At 32.6% G+C, this 19313-nt stretch overlaps 1 protein-coding gene across 1 annotated transcript; it reads right to left on the bottom strand.

The window, feature by feature from the left end:
- Positions 1-12926: 12926 nt before the first annotated feature.
- Positions 12927-19300, bottom strand: LOC134686418 (uncharacterized). The gene is made up of 4 exons (XM_063546086.1): positions 19066-19300; positions 16812-16994; positions 15533-15623; positions 12927-13862 (listed from the first exon to the last, which is right to left on the bottom strand). Exons 1-4 carry the CDS (start codon positions 19298-19300, stop codon positions 13367-13369), a joined length of 1005 nt encoding a protein of 334 aa, XP_063402156.1. The 3' UTR covers positions 12927-13366.
- Between the last annotated feature and the right edge of the window lie 13 nt (positions 19301-19313).

Genomic DNA, 19313 nt, shown 5'->3' on the forward strand with positions numbered 1-19313 from the left:
GCCCACAAAGGTAAACAAACAAAAATGTCAGTGAGTTGGTAAGTCACTCCAGCTGCTCTTTTTGTCTTTAAAGTGTGCAGTACCCTGAAATTGGTGATCTTGGAAGTGCATGATCAACTTGGTTTCAGTGCGAGTTTTTCACAACACACTGTTCACACATCTGAATGAAAGTCTGATCATTTCTCTGCTGATATTAATTTTTTTTTAACCCTTTATATGTTTTGTGGATACCTCGCTCCATGCTCAACTCCAGAATGTGCAGGTCTAATCAAAGGGTAAAAATCATCTACTGTACAATGATGAACTATTTCGTCTCCTTTGCGAGTCAGTTGTCTAAGAAGTATATTTGAAGTGCAGTCTTTTTTGGAATTAATTTTGCTTCTTTTACATTACTAAAAGCTTCTCTGTATGTTTCACGTGTAAATATTGAATTATTAGAAGATTTATTATCATCACACAATTTAGGAACTTCATCATGAAATTTATTTTTTTATATACTGTTTTCCATCTTTACACTTAAGTTTTGACTACTAAACTGAACAGTTTTGCTCATATAAAGTGTACACACACATTCAATGTTTGTACCCTTTGGCTAAGTAATTAATTATTTGTTAAACGAGAACGATTTGTTGTGAACTTCAAATAGACCGAGGTAAAATAATGATTTGTATGAGTTATTATCTTTTTCTCAGTACAATTGTACCAGTAATTACTTGTACAATTATATTTGTACAAGTAATAACCTGTATGATGGCTTCATACAAGTAATTACTTGTATAAAATGTTTGTACAGGTAATAACCTGTACAAAATGATAACATGTACACGACATATATATTAAATGAAATGTGCAAATTTCGAGTATTTTATGTAATTTTTATTTAGTCTATTTGAGTACCTAAAATCTAAGACTCTCTCATCTTGCAATAGTATTAAAACATTGACTATTACACTTAACACAAGTATTCTATATTCCAAACTAACAGACAAATTGAAAGAGTTGGTATTGCTTTGTTTCATCAAAGAGAATGGCCAACGTAGATGCAAGTATTTTGTCTTAGAGAAGGATAAATCCTACTTCGAAAAAAATCACTCTGATTCCAACAAAACATTCTCTGAAACTGACATTATCAAGATGCTTGATTTCTTGATTGACAACATATTGCTTTTCAAGAAACTATCGGCATTCCCATTGGAACCACCTGGGTCCCTCTCCTTGTCGACTTGATCCTTTATTCATATGACGCTGGCTTCATACAGGATATCTAACTATCTAAACTACTGACATGAAATATTTGTCTCATATACTCTGAATTACTTAATACATTAAATGAAATTTCTAAGTTTCTAGAAAAAGCTATGCCTGAATCTCTAATCAAATAAGGTAGCCGTTTCACGACAACTAGACGATACATGTATGTTTCACGTAGTATGTATTGACAGAATATCTTACAGTATATTTTCTAAGTGCACCGTAATACTCGTGTCCTGGTTCAACATAGTATCCACTAGATCCTTGGAAGTAGGGATCTTCATCCTTGTCATGAACTGTGAACTAAAAGAAAAACTTACGGTTTTGCGATTAAATGAAATTGATATGTATGTTCAATCGTTAAACAAAACCAATTGTCTTGTTAAAATTAATTTCCTCACATAAAAAGTACGAGAGGAAAGCCGCGATGGAAAAAAACGTGGAAGTAAGATAGTATCAATCGATTCTTAGAGAAAACATCTCACTGATTTTTCCCGTGCTCTCTGAATCTGTTTTGATTGTTTAACAAGGTTACAATTGATACAATTATTTGAGAAAATCATTCACGTTAAACTGTCGTGAACTCATGCCCTACGTTGTTGTACTCGAAAACTGTTTAATTTATGTAGAACAACAGTCACTCATTCGACCGATTCTAATATATATTTTTAATTATTAATTATAGTAAATGTGTGATAAAAAGTATATTACCTGAACCCCCTCTCCTAACCGCTGGCCAAAATAACTGTCCTCTTGCTCTAAATTCAACCACATTACAAAGTTGTATTCGGACCCTGTATTAGATGTCTTCAATATTTTGGTTTTGTTCGAAGTAAGACATGGTCCGTTTGGTTTTAACTCCACTGAGAAATACTCTTTTGAATCATTCAAGGCGGTTTGATCGAACACAAAGATATTAAACAAACCCTGATGTAATCCTTTATGTTCCAATAAGATTTCCTCCATTTTTCTTTCGCTGAAAAATCCGTTTTGTTCATAAAACGGATCACTCCAATTGAACGTGTTGTACATTTTAACTTGATGTATCTCTCGTGGTCCAATACGCAAATAATAATTATCAACCCTTGAATCATTCAAAACGGATGATTTACTTAAAGAATTTAAATTACAAATCGTTACTGCAGGAAATTCAATTTCAGAATGTGTCTCCACTTCTAGTGTTGTGTATGTAGGGTATGTGTAGTAATTTCCTAATTCTTGAATCATAACATAAGTCAGGTATACAGCGCATGCAAGAAACGAACAAAGCCAAAACAAGCTGAAAAAAACCAAAACATATACTTTATAATAACTAGATGATTGCAACACTTAATTCAATTTAAACAATGGTTCAATTTGTTTTTTCTTCACACAAAACCGGGAGGCCTTGGGGCGAGATATATTAGTTGTTCAACTACTGTGCCATTATCCTGTCCACATTGAGGTTGTACATGTATGTTGGAGCTCCGCACGTGGCCAATCTTTATTGACGATAGGATTGCCAGAGATTCATGAGAAAGGTCAGTGGTTCTCTCCATGCGCTTCTGTTTCCTCCACCGATAAAAATTAATTACCGCCAAATAAAAGCTAATAATGCTGAAAGTGGCGTTAAAACACAGCAAATCAATCAATCAAATAATCGCGAACAAACTTTAATGTTATCAGATTTTATGTTTTGACGTACTATTAATTGAAAATTGTATTAGCTTTACCGGTTTTATTTATATCCTATCATTCATGTATTTACAATTTTCAAAATACATTGTTCATTTATTTTTTTTTATTTTTTTTTAGCTCTGAGCGCTTCCGATGAAATTATTTCCAATATTCATAATGTAAAATGTATTTACTTACGGTATATACTTTTAACAAATATATCATGTTAAGGAGTTTTTTTTTTTCGCAAATACCCCTCAAGAACATGGTAGATCTGTTTATTTATACCGAATGTTAATGTTCAAAAACGCATTCATGATCGTGACGTTACAGGCGTCCAGTCGGATAGAGTATTTTTTGGCAAATACCACGGCAGAGAGGGTAAAAAAGGCATATCCTTTTGGCAAATAACCCGGCGGCGTGAAAAAATTAACGATATTCATTTAAAACAGTAAATTGATGAAAAATACACTAGCTATCAACCAATCAAAATCCAGGATTCTTACATAAGGTGTAATTAAACTATAAATGTGCCCAAAAGACACATTAATTGCAATATAGGCGAGTGACATTCAGACCTAAAATATATTTGTAATGCACCTATCTAACACACAGCTATATTATATATCATTCGAATGGAAAACATGTGAAGATTCCATTTTTCCCGGTCGTAAAAGGGAAATATGATGCATTTTTTTTTAAATTGGGGTCAAAGGTCATTCATAGAAATTGAAAGAATAACACTTTTGTAGTATAATTGTCTTATTTGAAGCAGCTGGTAATATAGATAATTCAAATTTTACGTTACACGATACTATGATAACGTCTCTCTGATTCTTAGTTGCATATCGTTCATGGTTTGGCGATAATTGACGTCATTTTGACGTTTTCACTCTGCTATAGGTAAAACGGTACTTTCTACAAAACCGACGTATATTGACAACTATTTGACATTAAATGTGTTAATATTTACAATAATTGATGGTGTGCCATGCAAAATTAAAAAAAAATATGATGAACTATTTGTAAGTTGGACAAGTAAAATGGAGAGAAAACAACGCAATAAAGAGAGTATAAAGTAGACGTCTTTGTCACATCAACAGTGGCAATAGTCTCCTGTTTGTTAACAGCAACAAAGCGTGTCAAGATCGGAAATCACTATCTTACATGTTTGAAACAACCACAAGCAAAGAGAAAGAGGATATATGAATCCCATTTTAAGTATGTCCGTCCGTCCGTCAGTCCCTACTTGTTTGCGGCCCGTGTCGAATTAAATCGGGTAACTTATACATGTACAGATATACAATTCATCCAAAAAATAATGATTTCAATTATAAAATGCATTGCTTTAAACTATAGAACTGATGTTAAACACACTTAGTGGCACCGGAAGTAACTCTCATTGTGATAAACTGATTTGTATTCATCAATCTCGAAGGAGTTGACTGTTCTATTCTAAACCAAACAGGTTTGGAGTGAATATTTTTGTTAGTAATTGTAAAATTTCCATTGAAAATACATGTTTAAAAAACATTTTATTAAGATAAAGTATGTCAAAAAAGGTTTTGATTTTTTCAAATATTCCAGGTGTATCTAACGACCATTCTGTTAAAGAACAAATTCCTGGATATTTTGACAATACTGAGCTACCTCTTATTTATTATATTTACAAGAAGTCTACATGGAAATTTGTGTTTAATTATAGTCAATTATGTAAAGATGTTAATATCAGTGAAAATACACATATTTCATGTAATTGTATAATTCCGAATATATTTATGGACCCATTTCCCATGTTATAACAGGAGATCGTAACATCGTTCAAGACCGAGAGTTAAAATCAATCCTCAGCAAAGGACCTAAATATCGTCCCCCGTCAATTATTAATCGGAATGAGTGTCGTAATATCATCCACGACTCACTCCATACTTCCTGTATGAACTGGATAAAACGGGAAAAAGCTGACAAAAAATCTTTGGACTCTTTTTATTTATTCAGTAATGAAGATAGTTGATATACGTATTCAACATTTTAAAGAACATTTTACTATTAACAATAACCACAATACACCTATTTCTCGTATCAAACATAAACTAAAACAACTAGCCAAGGAATTTGTTTTTGTCCCGGCCGATAAAGCTGCTAATAATATTATTATTGTTTGACGTAAATTTTACATTGAGGTTCTGAAAAAAGAAATCACCAATTCACCAACATTCCAACTGACTCCATTTTCAAATAACGACATCTGTAACAAACATAAACTTTTAGCTATCGCTAAATACAAGCAGAACCAAGTACAATGAAAGTCCCAACTATGTATTGGCTTCCGAAGCTAAACAAAACACCTATATAGATTTATTTCGTCTTCAAGCCATTGTTCCACTACTAAATTGTCTATTCTTCTTACCAGCACACTTGGTATAATAAAAAACCTGATAAAAATTGTTCAAATAAGGCCTTCGAAAATAGTGGAATTAATTACTTTTAGAGTGTCAAGAACTCGTTGGAAGTACTTGATAAATTGCATGCTTATAGTGGTGATTTTGAATCTGTTCAAAAGTTTGATTTGTCTACCCTGTATACCACATTGCCTCACATTCTCATTAAGAAAAGTCACGCACCTAATTAAATGGGCATTAAAAAAGTCAGAATGAGAATATATATGTTCAAACTCTTTTAGGTCATTTTTTAGTAGCAATAAACAAAAAAACTATGTCAATTGGACATGCTTTGATACTATATATGCCCTGGAATTTTTTACTAGATAACATTTTTGTTCGCTTTTGGGATTCCGTATATCGTCAGGTTATCGGACTTCTAATGGGGACTAACTGTGCACCACTTATTGCGGACCTGTTTTTTGTATTGCTATGAGTAACAATTTATGACAAAAATAAGCAAAGACCAATCAAAACAACATCTGATTAACAAATTTGATAATACTTTTAGATATTTGGATGATATTTTGGCTCTCAATAATGACGACTTCAGTATGTAACTTAAGAAATTTATCCGGTTGAACTTACTTTAAATAAAGCTAATACTAACAATGACCACTGCCTTTTCCTCGATCTTGATATCTATATCACTAACGGAAAGCTGAATACTAAAATTTATGATAAAAGAGATGATTTTTCATTTCCTATCGTTAATTATCCATTTTTAGATTGTGACGTTCCCTTGTCACCATCTTACGGTGTTTATATTTTTCAACTTGTACGATTCGCTCGTGTATGTAACAATGTTTTAGATTTTAACGAGAGAAATTTATGTATTACTGAAAAAATATCAAAACAATTACTTAATTTTATCATCGGTATAAGGACATCATTCGGAAATATAGCTCAACATGCAGACTTCTTATACGCGTTTTTGCGCCTGTCCCAAGTCAGGAGCCTCTGGCCTTTGTTAGTCTTGGATTATTTTAATTTTAGTTTCTTGTGTACAATTTGGAAATTAGTATGGCGTTCATTATCACTGAACTAGTATATATTTGTTTAGGGGCCAGCTGATGGACGCCTCCGGATGCGGGAATTTCTCGCTACATTAAAGACCTGTTGGTGACCTTTTGCAGTTGTTTTTTTATTTGGTCGGGTTGTTGTCTCTTTGAGACATTCCCCATTTCCATTCTCAATTTTATTCTTATACGTTTAGCTATTTCACATCCAATTTTTTATGGAAATATTCTTTATAAAGCACAAAGGTGGCAGTATTCACCTCATAAACTAACAAAACCTTTGAATAGACTTATTAAGAAGGGATATAGTTACGATACTGTTGTCAGGTCGTTAAAGATTGCATATGTTGGCGTTAATATTGATTCACTTTGAGGGTCTTTGCATCAGAACTAAACACATTTATTAAACAATAATGTGTCCATAGTACACGGATGGCCCACTCGCACTATTATTTTACATGTTCACTGGACCGTGAAATTGGGGTCAATACTCTTATTTGGCATTAAAATTAGAAAGATCATATCATAATTAACATGTGTACTAAGTTTCAAGTTGATTGGACTTCAACTTCATCAAAAACTACCTTGACCAAAAACTTTAACCTGAGCTTCACACTATCTTTTTCTTTGTTCAGTGGACCATGAAATTGGGGTCAATACTTTAATGTGACATTAAAATTAGAAAGATCATATCATAGGGAACATGTGTACTAAGTTTCAAATTGATTGGACTTCAACTTCATCAAAAACTACCTCCACCAAAAACTTTAACCTGAAGCGGAACGAACGAACGGACGAACGGACGAACAAACGAATGAACGGACGAATGGAGGCACAGACCAGAAAACATAATGCCCCTCTACTATCGTAGATGGGGCATAAAAAACAGTTGTTGGCATGACACGGGTTATGTTCTTCTCAAATATGTTATGATGGTATGATACTAAACCCCTAACGGGAAGGATTGTGCCTGATGTTCATATGATGAAATCATAATCTTTCATCAGTCAGTTTAATTGAATTCTGGATCTGGCATGTCAGTTAACTGCTAGAAGTCTGTTTTTATTTATGCATTATTGTCATTTTGTTTATTTCCTTTGGTAACATCTTCTGTCAACAGACTCAGACTTCTCTTGAACTGAATTTTAATGTACGTATTGTTATGCGTTTACTTTTCTACATTGGCTAGAGATATAGGGGGAGGGTTGAGATCTCACAAACATGTCTAACCCCGCCGCATATTTGCGCCTGTCCCAAGTCAGGAGCCTCTGGTCTTTGTTTGTCTTGTATCATTTTAGTTATAGTTTCTTGTGTACAATTTGGAAATTAGTATGGCGTTCATTATCACTGAACTAGTATATATTTGTTTAGGGGCCAGCTGAAGGACGCCTCCGGGTGCGGGAATTTCTCGCTACATTGAAGACCTTTTGGTGTTCTTCTGCTGTTGTTGTTTTTCTATGGTTGGGTTGTTGTCTCTTTGACACATTCCCCATTTCCATTCTCAATTATATAATTCTTAAAAATCCATTATACGTTTCTTATTTTTGCATATATAGAGTTAATATATAGAACTAAGCCAATTGTGTCTTTGTTGTGTCAATTTTGCCTTATGGAGTCGTTATTGCTATGTCGGTAAAATTGGCAAAAGCTTTAAATGGAAAATCTATAAAAAGTCAGCATAAAACTAGATGTGTCAAAGCAACACGAATGGCCCCGTATGCAAAAGTTGAAAAATCTGCAATTACAATAACACACGAGGACACAAACATAATGGTAGTCGCACATATAAAAAATCAGCTCAAAATCTGGATGCGTATCGAACAAAAATCCCTATAACTGTGATTTTTAACAATTTATCAAAGTCCATAGCCCGTAATTTTTTGGCAAAAATCAACTGAGAGGAATAAAACTTAAACTTGATCTGTAACTCATCTTGGTTAACTATCATACCAAAAATCATCCCAATATCTGAAAGCATTTAGAAAAAAAGTCTGTATAACTGTAATTTTCAATAATTATCAAAGTCCAAAGCCCGTAATTTCGGCAAAAATTAGCGGAGCGGAACGAAATTGAACTTGATCTGTAACTCATCATAGTTAACTCGCATACCAAAAATCAGCCCAATATCTGAAGGCGTTTAGAAAATGGTTTGTTGCGGAATGACGGAATTTCGGAATTACAGAATTGCGGACAAGGGTAAAACTATATGGCACTGACAACTTCGTTGAGGGACCATACAAATCTCGTATAGTACGAAATACAACTTGAACAAACCTCCTCTAGATCTTACATATTTCAAAAGATACTAAATATATAACAATTTGCAGCAGTAAGTTATTAACACAATTACATTTTTTTTTTTTAAATATTTCTACATTACCATCTTAATTTACTGCCGTTTTTAAGCTTATTTACACCATGGAATCCTGTTGATTGACTAAATTCTCCCCAAACTATCGCCAACGTTTTACGATCACTGTCTGCCATTATTGATACGAAACTAAACTATGCAATGTTCTAGTTAAATTTTGTATATTAAGCAGACGTTTGGTAGGTTCAGGCTCATTAATTTTTATTGTCATAAGTGCATTGATTTTGATGCCATACCCAATGCAATATTAAATATACATAATAATACCAAAAACTTTTATTTAAACAAGCACATCTGAAATGAAAAATCACTTTTTAATGACATTATCAAATAAAAGTCACTCAGGATCAAACGTGTGTTTTTCAATTATACCAAACATACACTCGTCCAATGGGAAATCACTTACGCACGGCTTTCCATTCACATAATTAAAAAATGATGTTCAGGAATACTTTGTAATTAAAATTTCAGATTTGTTAATGTGGCAGATGATTTCCTATGCTAAGGAATAACAACTAACAAGGATCTAAGGAACAGATGTTTATTATCGACTCCTAGGAGTCGATTTTAAGAATTGAACGATGGACAGTAAGTGCGTTAATTTTTCTTGCTACCTAATTGGAAAATATTACGAGACGTGAATAATCAAAGTTTATTGATTGGTTAGGACAATCCAAACCTAGCAAATGTCCTTCAATCCCGTAGAGTATCGGATTTTTCCTCTCTTTTTTAGCAATTATTTTTTACACCAGTAACTTTTATCATTAAATAGTCGAATCTTTTGGAGTAAACAACAACGTTAAACGATATATACTGCTTGATAACGTGTGACCTCACGTGTGTGGTAAAATTTGTTGATTGATGCACGTGGCTATTCTAGTAAATGAATTAATCTACAAAGCGAGAGCACTTTTTATTTTATCAGCTAAAAGTCGACTATAGCCCTTTTTGAAAGGCTAATGCTTGTTACCAGTAGTTGAAAACAATTCTGATATGGCAATATAACATAATAAATAACTAGCTATTTCATATAACATAAGTATGCACTTTTACAGAATCTCACAGATTATATATATTACAAAACTATAATAATTATAGAATACATTTAACTGTTATAAACTATACAGGAAGAAATATGTTTTTTTTTTTATATATATATTTACAGTCAATGAAATTAAAATCATTTTACAAATGTTTTGCCATTAATTTAGTTTTTTTTAATCTTTTTATCTTTATTCAATTATTTAAGATGGTACCTAACACTACAGGGAGATAACTCTACAAAATCAGCTAAACGTTTTAATCACGTTGTGTTGTTAAGGGAATATTAAGCTTCTCAATGATCAAAATTATTGGTATTTAACCAGTGTATAATTTCGCATAAATTGGTTAGTTCAAATGTTTTTACATTTTTATAATTTTGTCAAAGGGTCAAAGTAAATACTTTTTCAAAATTTTATGAAATTTAAACAAGCCAAATTAATTTAAGTGAAGGTGTTGGGTACCACCTTAACATTTATATACAACAGATATTTTACAGATTACACAGAAATATCACAAGCCAATGTTTTAAAGTATAATGACATATATCATCAACACAATAAGCAAGCATTATTAGTTACATAGTGTGCTAGTGACCTAATACGGTATATATGGGGGTCAGTAAATTCCATATCGGGTGAGAGCGTAGCCCGAATCCCCATATGGAATCTACTGACCACATATATATACCGCATTAGGTAACTAGAACAATATGTAACGAATTCATCTTAGCGACTATCTTAACGTTTGAAATTCAGATTAGTGACCTATCAAAATGAGCAAGTCTTCAATACTGCTAGCATTAAGAAACTGCTTCCATTGATCCGACAAAAACAGATACCAACATTAACAAATAGTTAGGTTTTAAATGTGTTTTAGGAATTTATTTCAATCTTAATCATCAATTTCTTCATCTGTTGAAACCTTTACGATTTTTTCTAAGCACCGTTTTGTTTTTATAACATTTGGTGTTAATAATAATCCACTTATGCTCTTTGCACCGGAATTAAAAACACATTCATTCTAAAATCAGTTGTTGGCATGATGCATGTCATGTTCTACTCTTATATTTTATTACGGTATAATACTGAACTCCTAACGGGAGGGATTTTACTTGATTTTCATACAATGAAGACATTATCTTTCAATCTGTTTCATGTTCTGGAGCTGACATGTCAGTAACTGCTTGTAGTCCTTTGTTCATGTATGTATTCTTGTCTTTTTGCTTAGTTTCTCTTGTTACCTATTCTGATTTCAAATTTAAATTTCTTTTAAACTGAGTTTTACTGTACGTATTGCTATGAGTTTCCTTATTCTATATTGGATACACGTATAGGGGGAGGGTTGAGACCTCACAACACTTGTTTAACCCCGCCGCATTTTTTCCCGAAGAGTGTTGTGAACATTTTAATGTTTTTTTTTATTGTTGTTAAGCAGGAACAAAGGCGGCCATTTTAGTTTTGCTAGATTGATTTTGTTTTTGACTATTGTTGTTTGGTTATTTGGTTCCTTCATCACGGCAGCTCACAGGGTCGGCTTGGCGGTCCTTTAACGACGTTGATTAATTACAGGTCGATGGGTCTCGGATGTAATTATAACGATGACAGAAAGCTTTATCAGGATCAAATTATTCAATAATAAACTATTGATTTATATAAATGGAAACACTCCTAAATATGTTGAACAAATAATTGTTAAACTCTCAGTTATAGCACTACCATACTGTCTTTAACTGAGTGCTAAGAAAAGAGGCCGAAGATATCAAAGCTAGAATTTTATTACAAGTATTGAATACTTTATACAATTACAATATGACTGTAACATTTCTGTTGGCTAAACTCAAAAGGTTTATTTTTTTTATAAAACATCATATATCGGGAAAATCTGGAGAAGATTAATATATACATGTTTAAGATTTTGAAAAGTCAACACGTACAAAAATGTAACTTCCCTTGGCAATGTCAAAGACTTCCACTTATGAGGTGATGCAAAATTATCGTAAATCGTTTTCTTGTATAATTTTTAAAGGAGATTGAAACTGCCCTCTCATATTAGATTCTGGATATAGTTAGAGTCCCAGATGCTCTTCGAATTCGTATATTATGTATTGACCTTTTAAGTTGTTGATTCGAATGTCACTGATGAGTATTTTGTAGACCAAAGAGATGCTACAGATAGCAGAGGAAAACTCAAACCATTAGCGGAACAAAACTATCAGCGCCATGGTTAATAAACAGCTGAGCCGTGAGCGCATGATACGCCCGACGTCTTGTGTGGAAGTTTTTTTGCAATAATCATTAATAGTTTCTGATAAAGTTTTAAGCAATTATAACAAAGAAGTGTGTAAAGTTTTAAGCAATAATCATACATCGTTTTTGAGATACGGCGCGACATGTAAAAGACCCCTCCCCCTTTTTTACAAAATACTCAATAACTCAAAAATGAAATTTTGAATCATCACCAAAAAATATACAGATATTAAGATTAATATAACCAAGAAGTGTGTAAAGTTTTAAGCAATAATCAAGAATCGTTTTTGAGATACGGTGCGACATGTGAAAAAAAAACACCCCTGTTTTAGTTACAAAGTGTCGTAACTCAAAACGTTTAAATCTTATTTTCACCAAAAAGTATACAGATCATTTAACCATTATAAAAAACAACTATGTTAAGTTTCATGAAATTTAGATAAGTCGTTCTCAAGTTACGGTGCGACACGTTTACGCCGGACAGACAGACGAATGACAGACGGACGGACAGACAGACGGACGGACACCGGACATTTGTATACCATAATACGTCCTGTCAAAATTTTGACGGGCGTATAAAAAAGGAAAGCGAAAGTCAAAACATCAGTGCACAAAAAACAACATATATAGAAACTTAAAACTTAGCAGCATGAACACCACTATTAACTGAGGCTTTCCGGAAGGGTTAGCAGATCCTGGTCTAAATGCCTTTGTAGTATACAATTATAAGTTTAATTTCTTTGTTCAGTAATTTATAAATGATTTGAGCAAACATTAAACATGTTAAAAAAATAACAATTGGGAAAAAGTGATATCATAAGACTATTGTAGACTCTTGATATCAATTGCATATATATTGTACTTTGCTTAACAACATTTATACTCCAGTGTTAATACATGTATAATATGGATTCCAATATATAATTTATGAAGTGTTGATATTTTTCTCTTTCTCCAACTGACGAAAAAGGTAACTTACTACCTTAAATGTCAATAATAAAAAAGTATACTTAGCGTACCCTTTAAAAAACAAAATAGTTAACCTCTTAAATATTTGAAAATATGACAAAGCAATGCTTTATTATACAGTTTTAACAAAATATAATGTATAGTTTGCAAGAGTATGCTTTTATTACACGCAAAGCATAAAGCATTAGACACTAAGCATGTTTAAAACATGCTTTTTATCTAAGTTATCGTATGCGGTTGCGTATTAACAGACGCTTGTTGGAAAACGCGTTTTAACTGCTATTTGCATTTATTAGAAGTCATGTTCGACAACTCCAATAAAGGGTAGTTTCTGGTAATTCGTTCTTTTTGTTGCACTCTTTTTTTTTCTCATTCATCAGCTTTCCCCCTATTTGTTTTATCAACCACTGCATATGTCTGATCTACATGTAAACCAGACATCTCCATGTCTTTTTCGCTGCTATTCATTACCAAAGGAGAAGCATGTTTAACACTTTCAGATTTTCTCCCTTTGTCTACCACGGCATATTCATCATTGCTATTTTCCACGATAAATATATGTTGGGTTTGGTTGTCTGATTCACGGAAGTTGACGGCCGCTTTCGGTTTATGTTTAGTATCTGGACTTCCTATAGAACTGTAGTTTCCGTCAGCTGTATTATATTCGACTTTAGAACTTCTACTTTCATTAACTCCTCGTTTCTGTCCTAAATCAATCATATGGTAATTACCGTCCTCAATAATATCTTGTTGATCGGAGGAAACGTATAACATGTTATCCTTTAGTTCGCCATTATCAGAATCAGGACCATTGGTGCCATGCGTAGTTTGTTCTTCATTTATAGTTTTCTTCTTTGATCTTTTCCTGTAATTCGAAATAATTATGTTTAACTTTTATAATGATAAACACACAACTTGATTTTTTTTTTAGAAATATGGAATATGGAATATTAAATATCAGTGAGCATATTCACCAAGGAGCCGTTATCTAATATAACAGCAATTATATCCGGGTTATATAGAAAACATATAACTTAACTTATTCAAAATTAGCAAAGATTGTAATATTCAATACGAACAAATTTGTCTTTAAATTCAAAATTAGTAAAACCATTGAATAATAAAAAAAAATATAAACATGTCAGAAAAACAATTTTCAATAATATACAGAACACTCACGGTGGAGTATACAGGATAAAACAAACAAGTATAGGGTATGCAATCTATTATAGTCATACATACAGTTAATTCGAACTTAACAGTAATTTGATATGCGGTACGAATGCTATTATCCATTTAAGTTTTTTTTTAAATAATCAGAATGAAAGCGAACGCAGAAAGATAAAGAAGAAACTTGAATGTTTTCATTTTTTCTCGTTTCGTCATGTACGGAATTTAATCCACTTATTTATAATTTCAAATAGAAGTACATGTTGGAAGGCCTAACGAAATCGTGGGAGATTTCACATTTCTCAAATTTTTCATTTATTTTTTTTTAATTTTGTTCGAGACAATTTCCGGTTGCCCGTTGTGAAAGATTTCATGATAGAATCTTAGTTTTCACATAGTGTTTGATTCCATTCCAATCTTTTTTTGTTTTTTTATGCAAAGACCTTTATTATAAACTAGTCTTGGTTCTGTGTTGAATGCCTCATTAACACTATAGAATAATGAACAGCTTTAGACGCGCGGTTCGTTGGGTTTTAGTATAATTTTTTTTATATTACTGTACAATTCGAAAATTGCAGCAAAGCAATATATTTAATGGTCAGGAAACTATTGATGTGACGGTGTTAATCTGAGATTCAAACAAATCAACAAATTTCATCTAACGACACAAAGTACGCGGATAGAGATGATATCTTCAAAAGTTATGAAGTTGATCAGCTTCAACAAGTCTTTGTTTTGTAAGGATTATTTCCATTCTGTTAGGTCTGTTTGTTCTAGGTCTGTTTTTTGTAAATCATGAGATTATTTCATGAAAATGCAAAACAACAAAAATACCGAACTCCGAGGATAATCAAAAACGGAAAATTCGTATTAAAATGACAAAACCAAAAACTCAAATACACCAAAAGAACGAACAACAACTGTCATATTTCCGACTTGGCACATGCATTTTTCCATGTATAAATATAGTCGAACTAAACCAGGTAATATAGCTTGCTAAACCTTACATAGATATAGGAAGATGTGGTGTGAGTGCCAATGAGACAACTCTCCATCCAAATAACAATTTAAAAATTAAACCATTATAGGTTAAAGTACGGCCTTCAACACGGAGCCTTGGCTCACACCGAACAACAAGCTATAAAGGGCCCCAAAATTACTAGTGTAAAACCATTCAAACGGGAAAACCAATGGTCTAATGATTGTTTTTCAATGTACAAAAATTAACTTTATCTTTGAAACATTTTGATGACGGAATACCAGCACTGCAAATAGAAGCAATACGTTTTACCTTTTTCAGTGTTGTCATTGTAGTGATATTCATATTTTAGATGTTTGATGGAAAACACGTTGAATGCAATTTACCTTATACACAGTATAATCAATAATATAGCTATAATCACAAACAATCCTCCTGCACCTGCTCCTATATAGATGTACAGTTCTAACTTCTTATCTGTAAAAAAAAAATGAATTCAATAGGATTCTTTGCCACTTTAAATATTTATCACATTCAACTAAGTTGTCTGTATTAATGTATCTTTGATATCAAACCAATAACAACATTAAATGGTATGTCTTTTTTAATTTCTCTCAATAGTAATGGTCTCATTTTATGTTCTTCAAAGTAAAAAGACAACTTTCGAGTTCGTTGCGAATCCGTCAAAATGTTTACTGTATTTTTTATATAATTCATACCGAGTCTAAGAAAAGCAGTTTACCACAGTTCAAAAGACATTTTCCGATTGAGAGAAAAACAAATCCGGTGTGCGAAAGGAAACCCATCAACACTATCATGTATTGTTTATATGGCAATTTTACAGAAATGTAAATATATCACTAAAATAGTTATCAAAGGTACCATGTTAATAATTTAGTACTCCAGACGCTCGTTTCGTCTACATAAGGCTGATGAGTAAAATTGTGTGACATGAAACAGCACAATCAAACGCAAGACCTTTCAGCTAAAGCGTATGATAAAATTTGAATACCAAGGCCCAGGCCATGTGTAGAATTCAATCAAATCTATTGCTTCCATGAATTATTTCGATTTTAATAGGATTAATATTTGTAACACAGCAAAATCGACATAGCGTTTGCACATATGTTATGATACATATGTATCTACATATGATATATTTCTTACAGCCATTATTATTTATATCTCTATGAGTCTGCGCAAAGCATAGATATATCGAAAATTTTATCACGTTTTTGTTAACAAAGCGAAAGAAGCGCGTCATGTTAGAATCTTGAAGTGCATACAAAGGCTGTGACGACGTCATAATTATTTGGATTAACACGATAACTTATTCAGGGAAAATTAAAATTAACTAAACTATAGTGGTTAATAATACATATGTGAAATAACCTGAAAATACAACAAACGATAAGACAAAACAAAACATCCCACAAAACACACATAAAAACATCATAACTAAATGCAGTAATATTGTATTTTTTGTATTTATTTTACTACGGTGAAGTCTACCTAAAAATATATTAATGATGTTTTTGTATTTTGCTTCTAGCAAATATTTGGCTGTTGTCTGCTCTATGGTAAGTTTTTTGTCTCTTTGACACATTCCCCATATCCATTCTCAATTTTATGAACTTAACTACATCTTAAAATGATTAACATTACCATCTTGATTGTATCCTTTCTTTGATACAGTTTTATCATTGTTTTCAGTACCAGCTGTCGGCATTATTTCTCCCTCATATTGTAGGTTGTCTTTAATTGTCGCTGCTGATATATGTGTTGTTGTCTCATCAGGATCATCACATTGGATTTTTAATTGTACTTTGGAATCATTCGAGTTATCTTCTGATATTAAAATTATTTGTTATAGTATCATTTAACGAAATTCACAATCTGCTTTTAGTCATAATATAAAAAAAGAAGATGTGGTATGATTGCCGATTAGTCAACTGTCCACAAGAGACCAAAATGACACAGACATTAACAACTATAGGTCACCTTACGTCCTTCAACAATGAGCAAAGCCCATACCGCATAGTCAGCTATAAAGGGCCCCAATAAGACAATGTAAAACTATTCAAACGAGAAAACAAACGGCCTTATTTATATATAAAAAAAATGAACGAAAAACAAATATGTAACAAATAAACAAACGACAACCACTAAATTACAGGCTCCTGACTTGGGACAGGCACATACCTAAATAATGTGGCGGGTTAAACATGATAGCGGGATCCCAACCCTCCCCCTTACCTGGGACAGTGGCATAACAGTACAATATAAGAACGAACTATAAAAATCAGTTGAAAAAGGCTTAACTCATCAGATGGACAAATATACAAGTGGACGTGGCCGGGTACTTATACATCCCGATACAAAAAGACACAAAGAAGAGTTCTGAGAGTACTCACAGTTATCTGACAGCTAGTTCAAAGCCACTAACAACTAATAAAAAAATCATGCATTTAAGATTAAACCATCAATCCGTACACATCCAACATCCAATGGATTTAGTGTAAAGACGTCATAAACAGCCAGAGAAAACATGACCTTGTGTAATGCAAAGTTACAGGTATCGCCAGATTGTAGATCCATGAATATGTATATATGTACATAACATACTAGTAATATTGAGTTAGCTTTTAATTTACTGATAACAAAATCAATATTTATACCAATAAAAACAATATTCAATAATCTTATTACAGTGTTGAATAGGTAACCTTTTAGAAGTATGCAATCCATATCCAGTAGTGAATGCGTCTGATCCCTTTTTCAATGAACCGAAGCATCGGATTTTCAAAAGAGGAGCGAAAGATACCAGAGGGACGGTCAAACTCATAGATCGAACCCTATCTAGGTATAATATAAAAAGAAACACTATTTACGACGTGTTAAATAAATTGAACAACGAGATGACATTGTGTTTCACAATTTATGTCAGTTTGTTTTGTTCACTAAAGAAATGACTGTGTCTACGGAAAAATAACATAAACAATGTGATGCACACTGAAAAACCCGCGTTAAAACAATGCATTAAAAAACAAATAGTACATTTTTTTATCATGACAAGTAACAGATCAAGTTCGAAGTTTAGTTCCGGTGTAATGATTATGTGCATTGTTATAGTCTGTGGTTGTCGTTTGTTTAAGTGTTACATAATTGTTTTTCGTTCATTTTTGTACATAAATTAGGCCGTAAAATTTCTCGTTTGAATTGTTTTACATTGTCATTTTGGGGCCTTTTATATCTGACTGTGCGGTCTGGGCTTTGCTCATTGTTGAAGGCCGTACGGTGACTTATAGTTATTATTTTCTGTGTCATTTTTTCTCTTTTTAGAAGAGTTTGCAATCATACCTCATCGTCTTTTATATATTATAATGACAAAATCATGAGGTATAAAAAGTTTTTAACTATCAGGCCAATACAGGAATATCAATAAAAACAAAAAAACAAAAAAAATTGTCACTTTTATTGCTCTCGACAAAAATATTAGTAACCATAGCATTATAGAGCGCTAAATTACTTTAAAATTATTCATCCTTAGTGACTAAAGAACAGAATTTAATGCAGTTGCGTAATATTTTGGTACCTTTGATAACAATTTACACCTCTGGGTCTATGCCACTGCTGGTGGACGTTTCGTCCCCGAGGGTATCACCAGCCCAGTAGTCAGCACTTCGGGGTTGACATGAATATCAAGCATTTTTTTTTTTAAACAACGCGTTACAATTCAACGCGTTTATGAATGCCTCTGCGGTATTGTTCGTCCTTAAAATTGTGGATAGAACTCGAAATTGTGGATAGAACTCGAAACTGTGGATAGAACTCGAAAGTTTCAACTTTTGTCTTTCGCGTAACAGGTAAGGAAGCATCGTGCGTTTTATTCATTATTCTATTATTAACAAAAACATACCTCTATATATCATTATACAGTATCCTCTGGTAAAATTACCACCAACAAATCTTGATTTCAGTTCAATAACGCTATTGTTTTCTAGAACAATTTTTCGCTTGTCAGAACCATTGTTACATTGAATTGGGTCCAGATGTCTTCTCAATCCTGTAACTTGAGGATAATCAACATCAATAGCTAGTCCACAGGTCGGAGTCGATGGAACCGCACTTGGTTGATTCTTGAATCTTTTCATTTGTACAGAGTAA

The sequence above is a fragment of the Mytilus trossulus genome, chromosome 10, assembly GCF_036588685.1.
Source record: "Mytilus trossulus isolate FHL-02 chromosome 10, PNRI_Mtr1.1.1.hap1, whole genome shotgun sequence".
Lineage (NCBI taxonomy): Eukaryota > Metazoa > Mollusca > Bivalvia > Mytilida > Mytilidae > Mytilus > Mytilus trossulus.

Bases quoted from the DNA above. Each gene is read 5' to 3' on its own strand.
- LOC134686418 (XM_063546086.1), bottom strand. From the start codon at position 19,300: ATGAAAAGATTCAAGAATCAACCAAGTGCGGTTCCATCGACTCCGACC. The intron at 16,995-19,065 runs GTATGTTTTTGT...TTTTAATATCAG, and splicing joins CTGTATAATGATATATAGAG to AAGATAACTCGAATGATTCC. The intron at 13,863-15,532 runs GTAAATTGCATT...TTCGAATTACAG, and splicing joins TTGATTATACTGTGTATAAG to GAAAAGATCAAAGAAGAAAA.